The 20854-nt window shown below is 51.1% G+C and overlaps 1 protein-coding gene across 1 annotated transcript; it reads left to right on the top strand.

The window, feature by feature from the left end:
• The first annotated feature begins 9369 nt into the window (after positions 1-9369).
• On the top strand, positions 9370-20780 carry LOC128306308 (protein unc-13 homolog C). Its single transcript, XM_053043763.1, has 25 exons — positions 9370-12544; positions 12623-12961; positions 13045-13199; positions 14454-14491; positions 14576-14663; positions 15426-15434; positions 15765-15839; positions 15906-16057; positions 16126-16193; positions 16258-16390; positions 16463-16711; positions 16771-17095; positions 17172-17444; positions 17529-17687; positions 17760-17885; positions 17960-18127; positions 18216-18497; positions 18620-18841; positions 18948-19114; positions 19176-19464; positions 19548-19703; positions 19769-19982; positions 20068-20166; positions 20235-20397; positions 20460-20780. Exons 1-25 carry the CDS (start codon positions 9370-9372, stop codon positions 20635-20637), a joined length of 7302 nt encoding a protein of 2433 aa, XP_052899723.1. The 3' UTR covers positions 20638-20780.
• Positions 20781-20854: the final 74 nt, after the last annotated feature.

Genomic DNA, 20854 nt, shown 5'->3' with positions numbered 1-20854 from the left:
TTGCCTCCAGTGAAATATCGCCACCGTCAACGTCAGCGCTGGTGCACACGGAGTAAGCGGAAGCAGCGTGAAACTATTGGCCCTCGCGCGCGCGGGGACTCCGCCCGACCGAGTTTCCTTCCGCGACCGCTGACCGGAGGCACTTCTGGGGCAGCGAGGACCAGCGGACACCGTGTGCAGCGTCCATCGCCACTTGGGGTACGATCGGCAGTACACTACGGGCGCATTCCAGGTGTTTTCACAGTTAACCGTCCGCTAGGAGTTGTGTGGAGGAAGGACTATTCGGGGGAGGATGGAGATGTGGGTTGCATATGAGGGCAGTGTGACTAACAGTTTAGGTTGCTGATGCACCCCATCACTGTAGGCGAAGAAAAGAGTGTACATATTCGTGTGTATGTGTGCGTGCGTGTGTGTGTGTATGTGTTCGATTGTGCAAAAAAAAACTCCCCCTACAATACACATTCCAACAACCAGTGCGACGTTTTGTAAATATGGCGAACTCTGGACAATTTGGTCCCATTACCCATTTTTCTGACGTCTGACGACTAACGGGGGTGGGATGGGCATTGGGTATTACGGATGCGTTCTTAGGACGCAAAGAAAGCATCAATAGGGAGGAAAAAAAAGCACGTCAGTCCACCGCGACAATCGATAATGGCCACCTTCAACCTGAACGGGCGCACTACGCGTCCAACGTCACCTCAACACCGTTCACCCCCTATAGCGCCTTTGCCAACAATCAACCCTAACCAAGCTTTATGTGTTCCCCTTTACAACAGAAGCGAGGCATAGTGGTGATGGATAGATTACTACCTGCAATCCAGCAGTATCTAGTAAGGCCCAGGACATTGGAAGCCAACCATACAACTCCAACAACTCATACACACACATACGCATACAAATATGCGTGTGGATACAAACTTTCGGGCAGCGCGAAAACTCTTCAATGGTCCCATTAATCTCCAGAAAGAAATTAACACACAAAGATCAGATTCCGCGAGTTTCACCATCGGAAGGTGAAGCTGACGGCAGGACCCCGAACGGTTTGTGTTCCAGTGCTTTTGTGTGGGATAGGATGTCTTACACGCAGGGTAGCGCGCATATTTACACACACACACACACAGCCATATTAATAGAAGTTCAATTCTAAAAATAGCGCCCACCGCCTCCACAGAAAAAAAGGAACCTTATTTTTCCCAATGTCAAACTCCATGTTATTGTGCAAGTGCCTGCGGTTCCACTCATGCTAATGGCGGCCTGTGGTACATGTGATGCGTGTGTGAGTGTGTTTATTACACGATGTGGCACAGGGTCTAGTGCTGTAATACCGTTGGCATGAAGTGTTCCTGTCAAGATTCTGCACCTCTGGGCAGCGTGCTCACACAAGGGGCGGAAATACCTTAAATATAAATACCCCTAACTTCGTCTATATGCGGAGGAATAATGCAGTAATGATTTGGATAGGCTCACTAATGCTTACCGAGTAATGCTTGCAATGCATCTTCCACTTACCACCTCCAAACATTGCAGGTATGGACGATAACTGCTACGAAAGGTCAGCGCACACGAGTGATGGATTTACGCATGGCTACTACTGGAAGACAGGCAAGCTCGAGATACACACGGAAAATCTGCTGCCGCAGGGCTTCGAAGTGAATATGAACCACCATCAACAACTCGGCGGCGGTTACGATGGTGACACCGCCCGGGGACATCACGATTACTGGAGCCGGCCGAACGATTACCACGGTGGGGCCGGCGCAACCGGCAGCGGTACATCCGGCCCAACCACCGGACGGTCGGGTACGCACGGTACGGGTAGCGGCCTGGCCCACCCGGCCCCGAGTGCTATCACGGGCATGAACGCGTACAGCCCGAAGGGCAAGCTGGGCAACCTGTTCGACACTGCCGACGGTGCGCTCGGTGGTTCCGGCGGATCGGGCAGCGCCGGACGTGATCTTGGCTACGGGTACGATGACGATCACTTCCGTCCGACCGGGTCCGCCTACCTGCCACCGGATCCGGCCCACAGCTCACTGCCGAACGGGGTCGGCGGTGCACGAACCGGCCGGAAACTTCCCAACCCAACGCGGAACGGCAAACGCCAGCTGCCCCAACCGAAGGGTGGCGGCGTGTTTGGCAGCGCCGGTGACTTCCGGTCGAAGGCACCGGCTGTACGGAAGCTGCCGATACCGCAGCGCAACCCGAAGTCGATTAATCCAACCGGACCGCAACCGCCACTCATCGACAACTTCAACATCGACCTATCGGTAAAGGTGAGCATCCACTGCACGTTCACTCTCGAACCTTATACTCGCTATCTCTCTCTCTCTCTCGCTCTCGCTATCTCTCTATCGCTCTGTATCTCTATCTATCTATCTATCTCTGTCTGTATCGCTCCTTCCCGTTGACCACGATATATAACTATATGTATGTCAACTATCGTTTTTATGTTCGTTCTGTTTTCAATCAATTTGGTTATCAACTATCTATCCCCTGCCTCTAACACCCAACCACTCCACCCACCCCCCCCACAACACACATTTACTATATGATGTATCTCGCTTTGCTCATATATCGGCATTAACGCACCTCATATCCTGTCGACGTACCGAGATTCCGGGGCACATTAACGATCCCTCCACCCATTTGCTGGTCATTTCATCCGAGACTCACACGCTTAGCGTTTTGCAAAACAAGAAAAGGAACAACAGGAACAACAACAACAAAAAAAAAGCAGCAGGAAAGAACATGGAAACCACTTAACCACCCACTGGGCAAATCGACTTCCGCTTCACCCCTTACTCCATCCCTCCTTCCTTTCCAATCTGCTTGAGTAGGTGGTGGAGGGAACGGATGTCGGGATGCGCCAGGCAGGGAGGAATGCGCTACTAAGTGCAGCGGTAATGGAATTGGAGTTGGAATTGGTCTATCGTAACCGGATTTAGCCTGGCCGCCTTCCTCCCTGCACGGGGCATCTCAAGGGTCTCCTGCACACGGACATCCTCGGCACGGGCCTTGGGTTCTCGCTCACTCCTCTATTCGAAAGGGAGGCCGGGTGGGGGATGCTGTGGCTTGTGCGTTGTGTGGCGGCCTTTTAGACCAAGGGCACACACACGCTCAGTCGTGTCGTGTCGTCCGGTTGGAACGCCTGTTGGCCTCAGCAAACTCCCCGGGACAAGCAAACCCGGTCCAATAGACGGGTGAGTCGCCCGCTACGCCAGAGACCCCAAAACCATTTCCCGACATCTTCCCGAATACCTCGCCCGTGGCTTCCCCGAAAAAATCACACCTGAACTCCTCATAGTTTTGGCTGACTTATCGCAAGAGTGTTTCTGAATGTGCGGTGTGTACTAAGCTCCCGTAAGGAGCCGCATGTGTGTGCGTGTGTTTGGGTGCAGTTCTAAGTGAACAAACACGAACACACACGCACACGCATTTATATCTCCGGATGGTCCAAATAAGCCGAAACGAGCGCGATCGCGAGTGATCTCCAAATGCTTTTTGTGTTTTTTGTGTGTGTGTGTGTGTGTTGTTTTTTTTGTGGTCCATCTCCCTGTTGACCGTGTAGTCAGGAAGGACACCTGCAGCTGCTTCGGATATGCTTGCTATACGTGTTCCTTCTGAGCCCTAAAACAAACAAAACCCCTATTGTTCTTGTGTTCTAGCCTCTATCTCTATCTCACGCTCTCCTGCCTGTGCGTGTGCCTTTAGAAATTCTGTTTACCTGTGAAAGGATTACCGCGTTCAGAACGCGAACCCTGACCCCAGCAAATGCCGAACAATGATCTACTAAACTTACTTTCTTCTTCTTCTTCTCACACTTCTTCTCGTTTACTTCTCTTGCTCTCGCTTTTTGTGTGTTTCTTTGTGTTTTGTTTTGTATTATATACGTTTTATCTCTCTCTCTCTCTCCCTCTATCTCTCTCTTTTTTTTCCTTTCCGAAAATTTGTCCAAAACCACCCGCTCCTTTATCTCCCTTCCTGTCCTTTCCCTGTACTCCTTGCCACTTGTTCTCGTTCCTGTCCGCGCCGGCACACAATTCTTCGCATGTGGATGCGTCAATCTGCATCACCGGTTCGGTGTACCTGTGGTAATATCCCGGGATTCTATATCTCGATATCTCCATGTCTATATATATATATTGTGTATCTATATATATATATATATATATACATGACAACTGTGTGTGTGTGTATGTTCTGTGTGTTGGTGCATTATCCAAAAAAAAACAACCAACCTCAAACCCTCCGGCCCGAAACCCCCCCTACCCCTGAACCCCCCCCCCCCGCCACCCCTCGCCCGCTCCGCTTTCTCTTTTATCCACTCTTTCGGCAGGCGCGCAAGAGCATATCCGGTCCGATCGACGACGACAGTCTGAAGCGCTTGAACTCGAACATTTTCGGTAACTCGATCAACTACTTTTGCGATCTGTCCCAGAACAAGGAGAACTTTATCACCACCTCGTCGTTCTACGTGAACGACGACGATACGGACGATTACTGCTACAGCGACTTTTTCATGACCTCATCGATCACGCTGTCGAGTAGAAAGATCAAGAAACTGCCGAAAATACAGAACATTGCTAACCATCCCAGACCATCCCAGTCGATGTCTTTTATCGCAGCGGACGTGAATGCGGCGTACCGGAACTTTTCGCTCGTCGCGGAAGCACCGTACAACGACGGGTACGCACCGGCGGACGAGTACGCGGATGGGCGGGGGTTGCCGGCGCCGCCGGTCGCCAGCCAGTCGCCCGGCTACTGCAACCACAATCCGATCTACAGCGAGCAGCTCGACAGCGCGAACAGCACGGACGTGGGGGCGCTGATGCTGAACGGTGGGCTGGGGGGCATGAAGCCGCCGGCCAGTGGTGGGGCGCCGAAGAAGCAGCTGCCGTCGATACAGGCGCCGGTGCACGAGTCGCTCGGCTATCCGTACAAGCAGCAGCACTATCCGACCGGTGCGACCCGGGACGACCCGGCCGGGCACGGGATGCTGCCGAACGGCCACAAGGAGTACGCACCGCGCCCGACGCTCATGAACGATCGCGTGACGGCGCTGAAGAGTCGCAGCCGCAGCAGTACGCCGGTGTCGAGCAGTGGCGGCTCGAGCAGTCGCAGCGACTACTCGGGCGGTGCGGGCACACGCCAGCAGCACCAGCAGCAGCAATCACAGTTCGATCAGGGTTACGATGCGATGAGCCACGTGCCGGTCAGCAGTGTGTCGGGTACGCCGAAGCTGCTGCCGAGCAAGCCGGCCACCAGCAAGGGCCAGAGCTATCTGGCGGGTAGTCCGGACAAGAAGCCGCCGCTGAGGCGCTCGCCCGACCGAACGATGGACGGGATGTACTACCACGACGACCCGGTCGATCCGTACCTGCTGTCACCGGAGCAAACCACCCTGCCGAAGGAGGCGAAGGAGCCGGTGTACGAACCGCACCGGTCCAGCTACGACCAGCTGGACGATGCCGCCTCCGCCAACGGTCCGGAGCTGTACGATGACGAGCGGTACGGTGACGAGGACCGGCTGCCCGGCGAACCACCCACCTCCAAGAAGCTGCCGAAGGTGACGCACCAATCCGACGGACTGACGCTCAAAAAGCAGCTACACTTCTTCGACGAGCGCGAGGAGTGCTTCGACGAGGAGCTGGAAGAGCTGGAGCAGGCGAACGCCGCCAAGCAGGGTGGGAATGTGACGGCCGGCGGGGCCGGGGTCGGTGGGGCGGGCGGCCTGCTGGTCGGTGCGTCCGCCGGGACGAACGCACTGCTCGAGCACGGCTACGACGCGAAGGCGGACAAGCTGGAGCAGCTGACCGGGGCCGGGCTCGTCGGGAGTCAGGGCGGTGGCGTTGGTGGAACGACCGGAACCGGCGGGACCGGTCTCGGCCCGGGCGTCCCATCGGTCGCGACCGATGCCACCGGTGTAAACGACCTGGCCAAGGACATTACGCAGCAGCAGCCGCAGGGCAAGCGGGAAAACTTCAACGCCCGCGACAAGTGGCTGTGGGCGTACGATCAGATCATCAATGTGAGTACAACTATCTGCTTTAGTGACTTGCCCTATACTGTCCACGAGAACGGAAACACAAACCATGATTTAAGCCTGACCGGAAAAGAGGTTTCGCAGATATCGTTTTTACTGTAGAGTAGTTATTTCTGTTTTTTTCTTTTCGGTGTGTATATCCTTTTCCGTAAACGCTTTGTGTAGTGTTGTACTATAAGTTCAGTCATCCAAGTACGTATTGTTTGGGATATATGGTTACATGGTTGTCAACTAGAGTTGTCCCTAATGAACCTTTCGAGATGCTTTCATAAGAATCTTTAGTGAGAAGTCATTTAAATCTGACTCCATCAATCTCCAAGAATCATGAAACCTCAAAGATGCATGCATCCTCAAAGATCTTCGAATTTCTCTGGAAATATGATTTTAGACTTATCTTTCTACATCTCAAGTAATAACATTTTCTATAGATGAAACATTGTGTCGATTCGTCGAAGCTGATCGAGGTGAGTAACTATTTGGGGATATCAATTTGCCTACAGAGCAATTCCAGAGCAGAAGATTCATTAATAATGAAGGATTTGTAAATCTTTGAGGTTTCATGAATTGTTGGAACAGGGATTCAAATTCATTCATTCAGTTCGTAATCAGACTCACGCAACACTGTTGCAAGCAATATCGCCCTATTGCAGCTATTTTTAGGCCTCTCTCGTCTAATATCCTCAACAAAAAAAAATCCTCCTATTTAGGTGCAAATTATATGGTGGAGTTGATGAGTGGTTATACGCACCTTTACACTCTAAAGTGACGCTCCATCCCGTCCCTCCATCATCAACACCCGAAAACCTCACCCCCCCACGTCCATTGGAGCCCCCGAAGTTCTCATCCCAACGTGACCTGTTGCGATGGTGTTGCGCTTGCGTTGAAAAAATTGATTTTCCCCATCCAACAGTTGGGGGGGTTTTTGTACAGACTACAGTGGACCAGAGCGGGACCATTGCCCATCCGCCAAGATACGTCCGTAGGAATACTCTTTTCCTCGCTTCCGCCCTTTGCCCGCTTCGTATATCCTTCAGGAGGAGGGAGTCCTTTTCACAACAAGTTCACGCACGCCTCCTACTGAGGGTGAGGAAGGTGTTGATGAAGGTGGTGGGCGCATGGGTGGGAGACCTTCTCGAGCGTGCGTGCTTTTGGAGTTGTGCTGCGGGTGAAAGGTATAGTTTTGAACAACCACTCTGTTGTTTGTGTGCCGTTTGACCCGACGAGGGTTATGGGGTAGTTAGAACCCAACGGCCCACCGTACGGTCACTTGAAAGACGCCGCTTTTTGTCAGTGAAGCTGAAGGTGTTTTGTCCGCGCATCTGCGTGTGTGTTTGCTACCCCGTTGTTTGTACAAGTACGATGCCCATCTGCTGCATTCCAGCAGACGGAGGTGTCACAAGAATCCACCAGCATCTGTCAGTGAGTGACAGTAGAAGCGGAAGGACGGCATGATTTCGGTCACGCTTCTGGCGAGATTCTGCTGCTGATGGTGGGGAAATAATAGGGGCGGAAACCTGGCCGTGGAATGTCACTGTCAAAAGCTGTGCTCGAGAAACATCCTGCAGGGGAATAGGAACGCAACACGCAGGTTCTTTGGTGGAGTGTGCGAGGGTTCTAGCGTTGTAGCCTAAAATTACTGAGACGCCAGCCAGAACTTGGAGCTGAAGGACACTACCCAACACCTCCTACACCTGTACGGAGGCGCATTTTAGTGTACGCGTACCTCAGCGAGATATTTTGCTCGGTTGCCATACACCGTAAAAAATGTCGATGGCTCCGTGGTGGAAGCGTGTCGACGGCTCCGTAACAGTCATAAATTAAATGTCAGACAAGACATTTGGAGCGTGCGTACAGAGCGAACCCGACCTGCTGGAGAGCGCTGCTGGATAGATCCAGCAGCAAAAAGCAGTCTGCGCTCTTGCGTGTACGAAGAGCGAGCACGGCCATTACGATAAGAGAGATAACACGGCGAACAAAAGAGCATTCAAGCAGTGGCACGGTTGGTAGGAGAGTTCGTGCAGCAGACGTGAGAGCTCGCGTGTGGCACAGACCCAAGCGCTTGGGCACACTGTGGACTGCGCTTCCTGCTTCAAAATTCCCGTCCCATTAGACGGCAGCAAGCTTTCCGTGCCCGAAGGTTTAAAAGCAGTGCATTTGTTTTTTCCACCGTGTGTGGCAGGACCATTTTTTTAGTGCACCAGAATCCTTGGACACACGTTCTTTTGATTTGCCAGTACCCTTTACTGGCGCTCGCTAGCACAGTACTACCCCTGGTGTCCTGATGTGGTGTGCGCGCACTCCAGCAATCGATTAACCTTACAAATTGATTGGAATTCGCGTCCAAAAATTGGGGCCCCCCCTTTTGGGAAGGTGTTGTTTGCTTTGGGCTTTAAACTGTGCGTAGTTGTGGATGCGGGTGGCGAATTGCGGGTGTTCCAGTGTTTGCCGTCTCGTGTCTCGTGGCACTCCCTCCCCAACGCCACTGCTTTGCGACAAAATGTCACCGTAAAATCTCCCCGTGTGTGCCGTGCGTGCGTGGTGTGAATGAAGCAACTGCAACTCGTGTGACAAGGAAGGGTGGTGTTGGTGTGGAGGACATCCACCCCACTTGGGACACCTTTCCCCGTGAGGTGCGTGAGCTTGAATGGAGTTGTTTTGAATTATTCAACCTTTTGGTTCGTGTGAAAAAGAGGACAACAGTCTTGCAATGTAAGAAAACGAAGACATCGGCAAGGACATTGTGCGAACGTGTGTAGCACCGTTTGTGTGCGCCTGTCGGACATGCGGTTGCTGTGTCCTACATTTACTGTCCGCTTCTAGTGGAGCACCGTTGGAGGATCGTCCATCAATGAGAGGCTTCTATCAAATTCAATAGGGACACGTTGGTCGACAATTGCTGAATTGGTGTCTTCTCCCTTCCCGTTCCCCCACAGTGTTCAACTATCAAAACCGCTATCTTAAACGGTTACTGCTAGCGTCACCCACCCACAGACACATACACACAAACGTGGAACTAGTCTACATCGATAGTCCTTCTGCTGTCGTCCGACACTCTAAACCCTCACCCCGCCACCTTCTCCCATTCCGCTGTGCGCACAAATCGATGGCGATGGGAAGCGGAGTGCAAAACCTTCTCTGAAACGGTGTGTATGTGTGTGTGTGTGTCCGGGTGTGGTGAAGTGTGAGTGCGTGTGAAAAGAAGCATGTGACTGCTTTGGAGAACGCTTGTGTGTGTGTGTCTCTCTCTTTCTGTGTGTAACAGTTGTCCTAGCACAAAACAGTGCAGTAGCAGCAGCAGCAGTCCATCATCGCCCCGGTTCAGGATGGACGAAAACGAGGTGATGGCGGCGTTCCTGTGGAGCAAGCAGTCGCAGGAGATGTACAGCAACCAGGGGCTGAAGGATCTGCACCATCTCCACCAGGACTTTATCATCAATGACTACACCGACAAGATAGCGACCAACATCGATCTGCTCGACACGGAGCTCAAGTTCGCCTGGGCGGCGCTGAACCTGTTGAACGAAGAGTACACGAAGATGTCGGAGAAGGTGTTCAAGCTACAGTCGCTCAACATATCACAGCAACGGATAGTGCAAAATCTGCAGTTTATGGAGGAGAACCGGAAAGCATATCTCGACATGATACCGGACTATGCGAAGCATCACGAATTCTCGCTCCAGGAGCAGTCCCGGTTGCGGAAGGATCTCGAGTACCGGGACCGTATCAATGAGGCGTTAATAAACAGTGGCATGATACCGCTGCAGGAGGAGCAGGAAGAGTTTCTGCACCAGCAGCAGCAGCTGCACCTGCACCATCAGCAGCAACAGCAATTGTTCCACCAGCAGCTGCAGAACTCTGCGCAGATGTATCATTCGGGATCGCAGCTGGTACCAGGCGCTAGACACGGTGGATATGAGGGTATGCATCTGCTTGACCAACACCTGCACCTTCAGCAGCAACAGCAGCAACAGCTGCAGCAGCACCAACAACACCAGCAGATGCAGCTGCAGTTTGATAATGATTTTCTGATTTTGCAACGCAACCTTGCAAACGTGCCGGATGCTCAGGGGTTGCTGAAGCCCCAGCTAGAGGCAGATCCGTATGCTGCCGTGCCTGCAGCGGTAGTGTTACCGTCCCGTAGCGTTCCATCCCACCCACCACCGGAGTTGCCGCGCATGTCGACGAATCCGTTCCTATCCGCGGGCGAAGCGGACCGTGGTTTGCTCCGGAATATTGAACCGGCGGACAGTGCGGCCATCATAGAGGAGCAGTTGCGTACCTCCTTCCTGAACCATGCGAAGCAGATCGAGCTCGAGTTCGGTACGCCAAAGTCGAAGAAGTATACGGCGGAGCGGATCGAGAAGATGCAAAGCGAGGAGGTGCGGGAATTGATTAACAAGATCATGAGTGAGGAGGACGTGGCGTCCCTCAGCAGCGAGGAGATGGATAAGGTGCGGTGCTTCATGGCAAAGAATTGTACCGAGCTGATGGACGTGTTCGATGACGATCTGCAGGTGGTATATCCGGTGAAGTCGGCGGAGTTACTAATGGCACGAAGTAAGCAAACCGTCACCGTCACAACCGCGGCAGGTGCAAGTCCACGGAAGGAGTTGGCAAAGTATCTGCCGGAAGGCATTGCCACGCTGACCAAGGACGATCTGCTGACGGTGGAAAATGGTACGATTACGATACAGGACAGCACCTCGGAGAACGACTTCCGGCTGAACCTAAGTACGGAGCACACTGCCCGGGCGAATGAGAACGGAACGTCGCCCAAGAAGTTGAGCGAATTCTCTCCATTCGGGCTACAGGCTACAGCGGCGGCAGCCATCTTAGGTACTAATGAAACCGCTCTCGATGGATTCCACGAGGCACACACACTCGAGATGGAACAGGGTGAGGTGTTGCAGAGCAATGGACATAGTTTGGACGGTAGCGGTAAGATACGGAGTAAATTGGCCCCCGAAGGTGACGTAGTGGATGTGCCCAAAACGACTATTCCACCAACGTTCGCCTGTACAAACTTGGTTGGTTTGACCAACGGTAAGGCGTTGTTTACTAACCTCAGACCCAACATTACGGAGGCACTGGAGATGACATCCTGTGTCGCCTCACCTAGCGTCCTATCGCACCAGCTGTCGAATGGTGTGGAAACCGTTGATGCTCGAACTGCGGGCCCGGGCATCTGCTCGGAAGCCGTGTCAGGTGGTTCCGCATTGCCTTCGCGCAAGGCTAGCATGGTGGATGCAACACCTATTGCGGTAAAGAGTACCGTTACCGTTACGGACACGTCCGACACGGCCGCTATTATACAGGCCATCATAAGCCGTCGGTCGAGCGTGGCAGAGCCGTCGACCAGTCCGCCCACGTTTCAACCACTGCCCGGCCAAACGTCCATTACTGACTCGCCTGAGATGCAAGCCATCTATGACAGTCTTTCGCGGAAGTCGAGCATCCCGACGCTCAGCGATACGACGTTCTTTCCCTCGCTGGACATTACGGATTCCGGGTTTGCCGACACTAGTGATAGTTTGGGCATGTTCTCGCAGCTACCGCTCACCGTACCCGGTACGGAGGCTCCCATCAGTCTGCCGGACTTCTCTACCATGTCCGCCATCTCGAACATACCAGATAGCTCCGACTGCTCCTCATTCCTGCACATGTCGATGAACTCGTCCGGCATCAGCGAGGCATCTGATAGTATGGCTTTTAGCCATCCGGTCTCCCAGGGCGGCCTGGAGCAGCACACGAAGGAAACATTGGTGGTAACAGCGACCACAATGTCGGCGACGATCACCACGACGGTTGGTAAGCTACCGGCACTGCCTCCAATAGGGCCGACTACCACGATGGCAGTGTTGGCTGAGGGCAAGCCAATAGTCGAAGCGACTGGTCTTGCAGTGCCCTCGGTGACGTCTTCTTCTGGTACGGTAGCTGCAAGTACAACTGTCACTGCCAACGGTACGGCTACGGTGTACGTACAGTCTACCGTGGGACCCAGCGTTCCTGAGGCTACGAAGAGTGTCAAACCTACTCCAGCACCAGTCACCAGCAGCACTCCTTTTGTGAAACCTGCTGCGGCAGTGCCGACGAGTGTGGTAACGCCCCAACCAACCACCACACAGCCTGCAACTCAGCCGAACAAGGTACCGCTGGTAGGTTCGCTTCTGCCCAACCAAAAGCAACTACCTGCACCGGTGGCACAACCAACCGCCGCGGAACAGAAAGGTGGATTCTTTCAGTCGACCACGGTCAACATCGGCAGCTTCTTCAACAAGGTCAACAAGAACCTCGTGCATCAGGAAAGTACCGACAGTATCATCAGCGCAAAGTCTAAATCGTTCTTCGGCTCGCTGAAGAGTTCGTTCAGTCTCGACTCATCCAAGGCTTCCGTGGATGAGGGAGATCTGCAGCAGGTGGGCAATGCGCAACCACCTGCCGCACATCTGGACATCAACCAACATCAGCCGATGGATCTGTCACCGCTTACAGCAAAAGGTGAGTGCTGCAGGTCCTGACCTTCGGATGCGGGTTGTGCGATACTCACCCACGCCGTACCGGTCGTGTATTCCGCAGGTGGCATGACTCCTTCCGGTGAGGGTTCGTTGCACGAACAGCCTACACCATCCTCACTGCACAGTGAGCTGCAACCGTCGCCACCGCGGGACAATCTGTCCTTCGAAGGTCAGCTCGAACCGAGCCCGGTCGGTACGCAGCCGAGTCCGCTGCAGGAGTACGAAGGTGAGGACCCGTACCAGTCGTACGACCAGGACGCCATCAGTGGTACCGAACTATTGTCACAGGCTGGCGATGTCCAGCAGGCGCTGGAGAAGGATTTTGATCCGAATGCACCTGGTGCGGTAGCACCGCCAGCCCAACGCCGCCAGAGCTTGTTTCGCGCCCAAGGTAGTGAAGGTAATTGCCAAAGACTCTCTCTGCTCTGGATCAGTGATCTCTATCGTTACTAAACCTTTCGTTCTTTTCCGTTTTGCTTTCAGACGGTGAGGGCGGCAGCAAATGGAAGCTGCTGAAAACGCTCAAGGAGAAACGTATCGAGGAGAAACAGAAAGTGGTCGAAGTCGGTGAGTCCTTCGACGACGAGCCCGGTCTGTTCAAAAAGGTGGACGTAAGTGGCAAGAACGAGGAGCCCGAGGTAAATGACACCGCTGCGGCACCTGCTATCGGTGGGCGGATGCGTTTGACTATGCTATAACAGAACAGAAAACAGAAAGTACCGAGAGAATCAAACAAATCTACCGAGCAAAACAAAGGACTCCCGAACGAAGAAAACGATTATATATTGCAAAAGAAATAAGCAAAACCAAAACAAAAAAAACAAACAAGAAAACAAAAGAAGAATCAAACAAATCAGAAAAGAAAACAGATCACACACACACATGCCAAAAGTAAAACAAGAAGAACACACACAAAACAATGAAACATTGGTAGTAACGTCGCGTCGCGCTGATTTGATTTGATTTGTGTTCCATTTGTGTTCCATCATCACCACCTACCCGTGTGTAACACTAACTTTGTCGTGTGTTTTGCCGGTGTCCGGCCCATCCCGGCCGGCTGAGGATGCGGTGGTGCCGTACATCACTCTCGTGTATATTGTGTGCTGTGTTGCCCATCTGTCTAATCTATCTATGTATATTACTACTGTTATACAATGCAAAACATAACCTACCCCGCCTAACCTCTATTGCTGTACCCGTGTGCGTATGTGTGTGTGTGTGTGTGTGTATATATATACGAGGGAGCGTATTGTTTTATGTTTCGTTTACGTGTATCTCTCTCTGTATCTGTATTATACACTTTTGTTTCGGAATCAGTTTCGGAAGGGTCTGTAGAGGTAAGAATAGTATACACTGTTTAAACCAAACAAAAAAAAAACAAAAAAAAACAAAACCGTTGCATCTCTCCCTTAGCTAGTGACCAGACCACCCGCGCTGGTTCCATACTTTTGCCGTAGTACGTGTATAACTAAAAAAAAAAAACCATTTACGTATTAAGTCTAAAAACACTCATTTTTTGTAAAAGCCCCTTTTTCATTTTGTTGTATTTTGTGCGTTCCGTTCGATTCATTTTTGGTTGTGTTTTTTTTGGTTGGCTATTGTTGTTGTTTTTGGCGAAACCTCTGTCTCTCTGTCTCGCGCTCAGATCAGTCTTATACATTCTTGTGTTTCACTGATGCAAAAGGCAGTTTTGCAAGCAGGACGGTAGTTTTGTATCGCATTACCGTAGTAGAAAAAGATGGTTCTGCTTCTGAGCCGCGCGCGTCATCGCGTTTTTAAAAAACGAAGCTTTCGTACGGTAGTACACAGCCACAACCCCTGTGCACTAATGCGGTTTCTTCTCTGTTTTCATCACACGAACACGGCCAACTGCGCTGCTGACGGTGCGACAGAAGCGAAATGGTACGGTTGATAGTGGACGGAACAATGGGTAAGTTGAGACGTGACAGAGAGGGCCGTGTACGCAAAAGGGGGGAGATTAATTCTGCAATGACTTCCGTGGTATATTCCGCAGGCTGGGCGACAACACCTTCTACAGCAACATCGACAGTATGCCGGACATTCGACCAAGAAGGAAGTCCATTCCGCTCGTGTCGGAGTTGGTAGGTATCGGGGTGGTGGGGACACCTTCCCCGGTGTTTCCTGTCGTCGTAACCCCTTATTGCCATCTGTTGGCTGATGGTGGACACTGATGTTCTTCGGCGTATCCTTCATCAGTGGGCATTAGGTTGGAAATGTTAGGACCCTTGGTGTACTAAAACCCCAAACAGTATATCTGAAGACGGTGTGTCTTTCCTCCGATGTAGCTCATCCTCCTGGAAGTGTTATGGAACGCCTAAAAGTATGCAATTCCAATTTAGTACAACCTTCAATTTAGTACAAAAATTGACTGAGCTCAGCTAGAGTTTCGAGAATTCCTTGTGAATGTTTTGTCCAGTAGAAGATTTATACGGCATACTTTCAGGAGAACAAGTCCAAACCACAATGATTACGTACCTAGATGAATAAAAAAAACAAACAAACAAGAGTTGCCCAAGAGCTCTAACCTTTCCAATCGCTCCTGGTGCAGCAATCCGAAGCGAACCGGAGCAAATCCTAATCGTATATGCATCGGCATACCTTTCTTATTTCTTTCTATGGTGTACCTTCCAACAATACCAAAAAAAAACCTCCTGGACTGCTCCGTACTCTAATCTCGATGTATCCCATCTGTGTGCCCTCTCTTTTATGTGCGGTATTTGAACAAAAAAAAAACACTAAAACTATAAAACACATTGCCTCAAAATTGCCTGCCCTGTCATCGTATTTCCGTCGTATCTTGTAAACCTAACCTCAACATGATTTCGAAACGCTCTCCTCAACAGGTCCTCAAAGTAAGTGTATTTTTGAATTGTGGTTTTACTTTCACATTAGCGTTCTTGCACCAAGCAAGGGTATATCTTCTGTTTTTGGTAGTTGTGTTTTGTGTTTTTAGTACAAACTTTTTTAGTTTTGTTTTGAATTTGATTTTTGTTTTTTTTTCGTTGATCCATTAACTGTTGAGATCCCTTGTGTACGATGCAACCTTTACACAGTTACCGTGTTCTGCACGATAGAGTATTACATGCAAATATTAGCAGTTTGTTTTGCCGACTTCTTGAGCAATGTTTTTCTGGACACTAATGTTGTACCGGGTTTTTGATTAACTGCGGCACACGATATAGACGATGGCGGCAACGAAACGCAACGCAGGATTGACCTCCGCCGTACCGAGAGCAACCCTCAACGATGAAGAGCTGGTAAGTGGACGCGATTCATGTGCGGAACCTTGGGGTTTTTGCTTATATCTTGCTCGTCTGTTGCAGAAAATGCATGTATACAAGAAGGCACTGCAGGCGTTGATCTATCCCATCTCGTCGACCACACCGCATAACTTTGTCCTGTGGACAGCCACCTCCCCGACCTACTGCTACGAGTGCGAAGGACTGCTGTGGGGTATTGCGCGACAGGGTGTGAGGTAAGTGGGCAAACACGGAAGGGTCTGGCAGAGGAGCATCTGTGACACGTACCCACTTTCCGTTCCAGATGTACGGAGTGTGCAGTCAAGTGTCACGAAAAGTGCAAGGACCTGCTGAACGCGGATTGTCTGCAGAGTAAGTACAGGGAGGGTAATAATGGTGCCTGCATCACGACTCTGCATGTTCCGTATCGTTGCAGTGTGCTTTGCCGGTGCTTCCGAAAAGAGTTCCAAACATGGTGCCGAGGATAAAGCGAACTCGGTGATAGCGGCAATGAAGGAGCGGATGAAGCAGCGTGAACGCGATCGTCCAGAAATATTCGAACTGATCAGGTTGGTAAAGCGTTGCATTGTATCTGAGGCGAGGCTGCCATCTTACACGTGTATCATGCTATCCGACTGCAGGAAAGTGTTTGCGGTAGAGGAGAAGAGCCATGCCGGGCACATGAAGGCGGTGAAGCAGAGCGTGCTGGACGGTACGAGCAAGTGGTCGGCAAAGATTGCGATCACCGTCATCTGTGCGCAGGGTCTGATTGCAAAGGACAAGAGCGGCACCAGCGATCCGTACGTGACGGTGCAGGTAAGTAAGGTGAAGAAGCGCACCCGTACGATGCCGCAGGAGCTGAATCCGGTGTGGAACGAAAAATTCAACTTGTAAGTAGTGCGTAGCGTAACGTGTGTTGCAGACGTATTACTACTGCCCATCTTTGCAGCGAGTGCCACAACTCGTCCGATCGCATCAAGGTGCGCGTGTGGGACGAGGATAACGATCTGAAATCAAAACTGCGACAGAAGTTAACGCGAGAGTCGGACGACTTTCTCGGACAGACAATCATTGAAGTGCGAACGCTATCGGGCGAGATGGACGTTTGGTACAATCTGGAGAAGCGTACTGACAAATCAGCCGTATCCGGGGCGATCCGTTTGCATATTTCCGTAGAGATAAAAGGCGAGGAAAAGGTAGCACCGTACCACGTCCAGTACACCTGTCTGCACGAGAACGTGTTTCACTACCTGTGCGAGGAAGCGCTCGGAGCGGTAAGTCGAACCGGATCAGCGTCCACACTAGATCACGCTCGTTCTCATATGGTTTTTTTCCCCCCGCCGTCTACAGGTGAATCTTCCACAGACCAAAGGTGATGACGGGTGGAAGATTTACTTCGACGAAACGCCGGAAGAGATTGTGGACGAGTTCGCGATGCGCTACGGCATTGAGAACATTTACCAAGCCATGACCCACTTTCATTGCCTATCTACGAAGTACCTGTGCGCTGGCGTCCCGGCTGTTATGAGTACACTATTAGCTAATATAAACGCTTATTATGCACACACTACGGCTTCTAGCGCGGTATCGGCCAGCGATCGCTTTGCGGCTAGTAATTTTGGTGTAAGTATTACCGTAGGGGACAAGATGGCGTCCACGGTGGTTTCCATTTTGTTTCTACTTATCTCGCCCGTTATTCATTCGCAGAAAGAGAAGTTCGTTAAGCTATTGGACCAGCTGCACAACTCGCTACGAATCGACTTGTCCATGTATAGAAATAACTTTCCCGCTTCCAGTCAGGAGAAGCTGATGGATCTAAAATCTACAGTAGATTTGTTAACCAGTATTACCTTTTTCCGTATGAAAGTAAGTCACGGTCCGGGGGCGCCGCCAGGTTTGACGAAAGCAAACCTGATAACTCCTATTATCTGCTTCCAGGTTCAAGAGTTATCCAGCCCACCTAGAGCAAGCACAGTGGTAAAGGATTGTGTAAAAGCTTGTCTACGATCAACCTATCAATTTTTGTTCGAAAACTGTTATGAGCTATATAATCGAGAGTTTCAGGTACGATGAAGGTGTTCCGCTGACAGGAAACCTCTGATGGAACTAATGTCCACCATTAACGACTTCTTCTTCAGGTTGATCCGAACGAAGCCAAGCGTGAAGGCGAAGACCACGGACCAAAACTAGAGAATGTTGATTTCTGGCACAAGCTAATAGCTTTAATTGTATCAGTTATCGAGGAAGATAAAAATAGTTATAGTGCTGTACTTAATCAATTCCCGCAAGAGCTTAACATCGGGCAGGTACGTGAGTTGTAGGACGCTGTATAGCAGAGCTGCGAGTCGTCTTTCACAGTGTATCTCTGACACTATCTCTCTCTCTCTCACACAGGTGTCTGCGGCAACCATGTGGAGCCTGTTCGCCGTAGATATGAAGTATGCGCTCGAGGAGCATGAACAGCATCGACTGTGCAAGTCGTCGGCGTACATGAACCTACACTTCAAGGTTAAATGGTTATACACGAACTACGTGAAGGAGGTGCCACCGTACAAGGGTGCCGTGCCGGAATATCCGGCCTGGTTCGAACCGTTCGTGATGCAGTGGCTAAACGAAAACGACGACGTATCGCTGGAGTACCTGCACGGGGCGTTCAAGCGGGACAAGAAAGACGGGGTACTTAGGGCTGGCCATATACGGCCTTGGGGGATACTGACCGTTCCGTGGGGGGATGGACGTTGTGCAATGGTTGTCCATATGCTGACTGTGATTTTCCTGCCTTGTTTTCTTACTTACAGTTCCAAAAAAGTAGTGAGCATGCTCTCTTCTCAAACTCGGTCGTCGATGTCTTTACGCAGCTAACACAGTGCTTCGATGTGGTAAGCAAACTCGACTGTCCCGATCCAGAAATCTGGAAGCGTTACATGCGACGTTTTGCTAAGACCATTGTTAAAGTACTGCTTGCGTATGTTGATATCGTTAAGTCGGAGTTCCCCGATATAATGCACGAGGAGCGAACAGTAAGCCACAACATTTTTTTCTCTCTCTTATAACCCACTGACTCTGACGGTGTGTTGTGGTGGTTTTGATACTGATATTTCTATTCGCTACCTCGTACGTGCCTAGGCGTGCATACTTATGAACAACATCCAGCAACTGCGGGTACAGCTGGAGAAGATGTTCGAGTCGATGGGTGGCGACAAGCTGGAAGAGGATGCGGCCAACATTCTCAAGGAACTGCAGCAGAACCTGAACACGGCACTGGACGATCTGGCGACGCAGTTCGCCAAGAGGTAAGCGAGTCGTGCCCCGGTGGGCGCTTTCGGACCACCATTGACAAACATCTCATTCCAGTTTGGAGCCGAGAATTACTGGCAGCGTGCGGGAGCTGGGCGATCTGTTGCAGCAGGTTAAGCAGCAGAGCTCCCTGTTCCATGCACCGCCCGCCGACGATGCCAATCTGATCGCGATCGAGGCGGACGAGGTGCTGCGACCACTGATGGATCTGCTGGATGGTTCGCTCTCCATGTACGCTCAATCCTGCGAAAAGACCGTATTGAAAAGACTGCTGAAGGAACTGTGGAAGATAGTGATCCGGACGTTGGAGAAAACGATCGTGCTTCCACCGATGACCGATCGAACGGTGCGTATCGCCCCACGCGTTCGAAATGCAGTGAACGCCTATAACAGTACTATCTGAATGTTTATCTCCACCCCAAACTATAGATGGTGTTCAAGCATCTCACCGACAATGCCAAGAATCTGGCAGCGAACGCAAAAATCGAGGACATGTCGAGGCTCATCAAGAACCACATGTCCGGCAAACAGGATGCCAAGAATGTGCTCAGCGGGGTAATGGACATCTCCAAGGAGGTAAGTTTGGTGCCGAAATGTATTCTTCAATCTGGGTTGGTGACTCTATCTACTCTTCGCCCGTTGTTGGATAGATGGAGAAGAACTTATCGCCGAAGCAGTGTGCGGTATTGGAGGTGGCCCTCGGTACCATCCAGCAGTACTTCCACGCCGGTGGCAATGGGTTGAAGATGCCGTTCCTCGAGAAGTCACCCGAGCTGCAGAGCTTAAAGTACGCACTGAGTCTGTACACGCAGACCACAGACACGCTAATCAAATCGTTCGTCTCCGGACAAGGTGCTTCTGAAGGTAATCCGGACTCTATCGCTATCTGATTCTTCAAGGACATTATGTACTAATGCCTGGGTGTCACTCTCGCTATCTACTTTCACAGAGGGAGTTAGTCACGATGATGCTTCCGTCGGTGAGGTGTCCATACAGATAGACGTCTCATCGAACCCGGAGAACGGTGAACAGAAAATATCCGTCAAGGGTAAGATCAGGTCGCTGATGAAGACCAATCCTTCTCGATAGTAATGCTTCCCTCCCTCTCCTTCACAGTGATCGCAGCCAACGATCTCAAATGGACCGTCCCGTCCGGTATGTTCCGGCCATTCATCGAGGTCAATCTGATCGGACCGCATCTCAACGATAGGAAACGAAAGTTTGCGACCAAATCCAAATCCAACAACTGGTCGCCAAAGTACAATGACACCTTCCATTTGTAAGCATCGGACGGTAGTGGGGGGTGTATGACACTTCGATAACGCTTTCCTTTCTCCACAGCATTATCGGCAATGAGGAGCAGCTGGAGTTCTTTGAGCTGCACATATGCGTGAAAGATTACTGCTTCGCCCGGGAGGATCGGCTAGTTGGTGTAGCAATACTAAAGCTGAAAGATGTCGTTGATCAGGTATACTACTGGGATTTGTATATATATTTCTGTTTATCGAATGTTTTGTGAGTGTGTGTATTGACGAATGCATGAGAATGGATGTTTGTGAAATGCAAGAAGAACTATTCGACGCCTTCTGAAGGATGACACGACCGGGATGACTACGACATCTTCAAGGAGTTCTGGCATCTTGGGTAAAGTATTTAATTTCCTCCAGGTCGCTACTAAAGTTATGTTTTGCTAATTTTAGTACACTCGGTGTTTAGCTGAGGAGTCCACCAGAGAC

This window comes from Anopheles moucheti, chromosome X (assembly GCF_943734755.1).
Source record: "Anopheles moucheti chromosome X, idAnoMoucSN_F20_07, whole genome shotgun sequence".
Lineage (NCBI taxonomy): Eukaryota > Metazoa > Arthropoda > Insecta > Diptera > Culicidae > Anopheles > Anopheles moucheti.
Note: the sequence above shows the minus strand (reverse complement) of the source record. Positions and strands in the feature narration are given on the sequence as shown.

Coding starts and splice junctions, on each gene's coding strand:
- LOC128306308 (XM_053043763.1), top strand. CDS start 9,370: ATGGACGAAAACGAGGTGATGGCGGCGTTCCTGTGGAGCAAGCAGTCG. Junction 17,445..17,528: donor TTGCGGCTAGTAATTTTGGT/GTAAGTATTACC, acceptor ATTCATTCGCAG/AAAGAGAAGTTCGTTAAGCT. Junction 18,128..18,215: donor AAGAGCTTAACATCGGGCAG/GTACGTGAGTTG, acceptor TCTCTCACACAG/GTGTCTGCGGCAACCATGTG.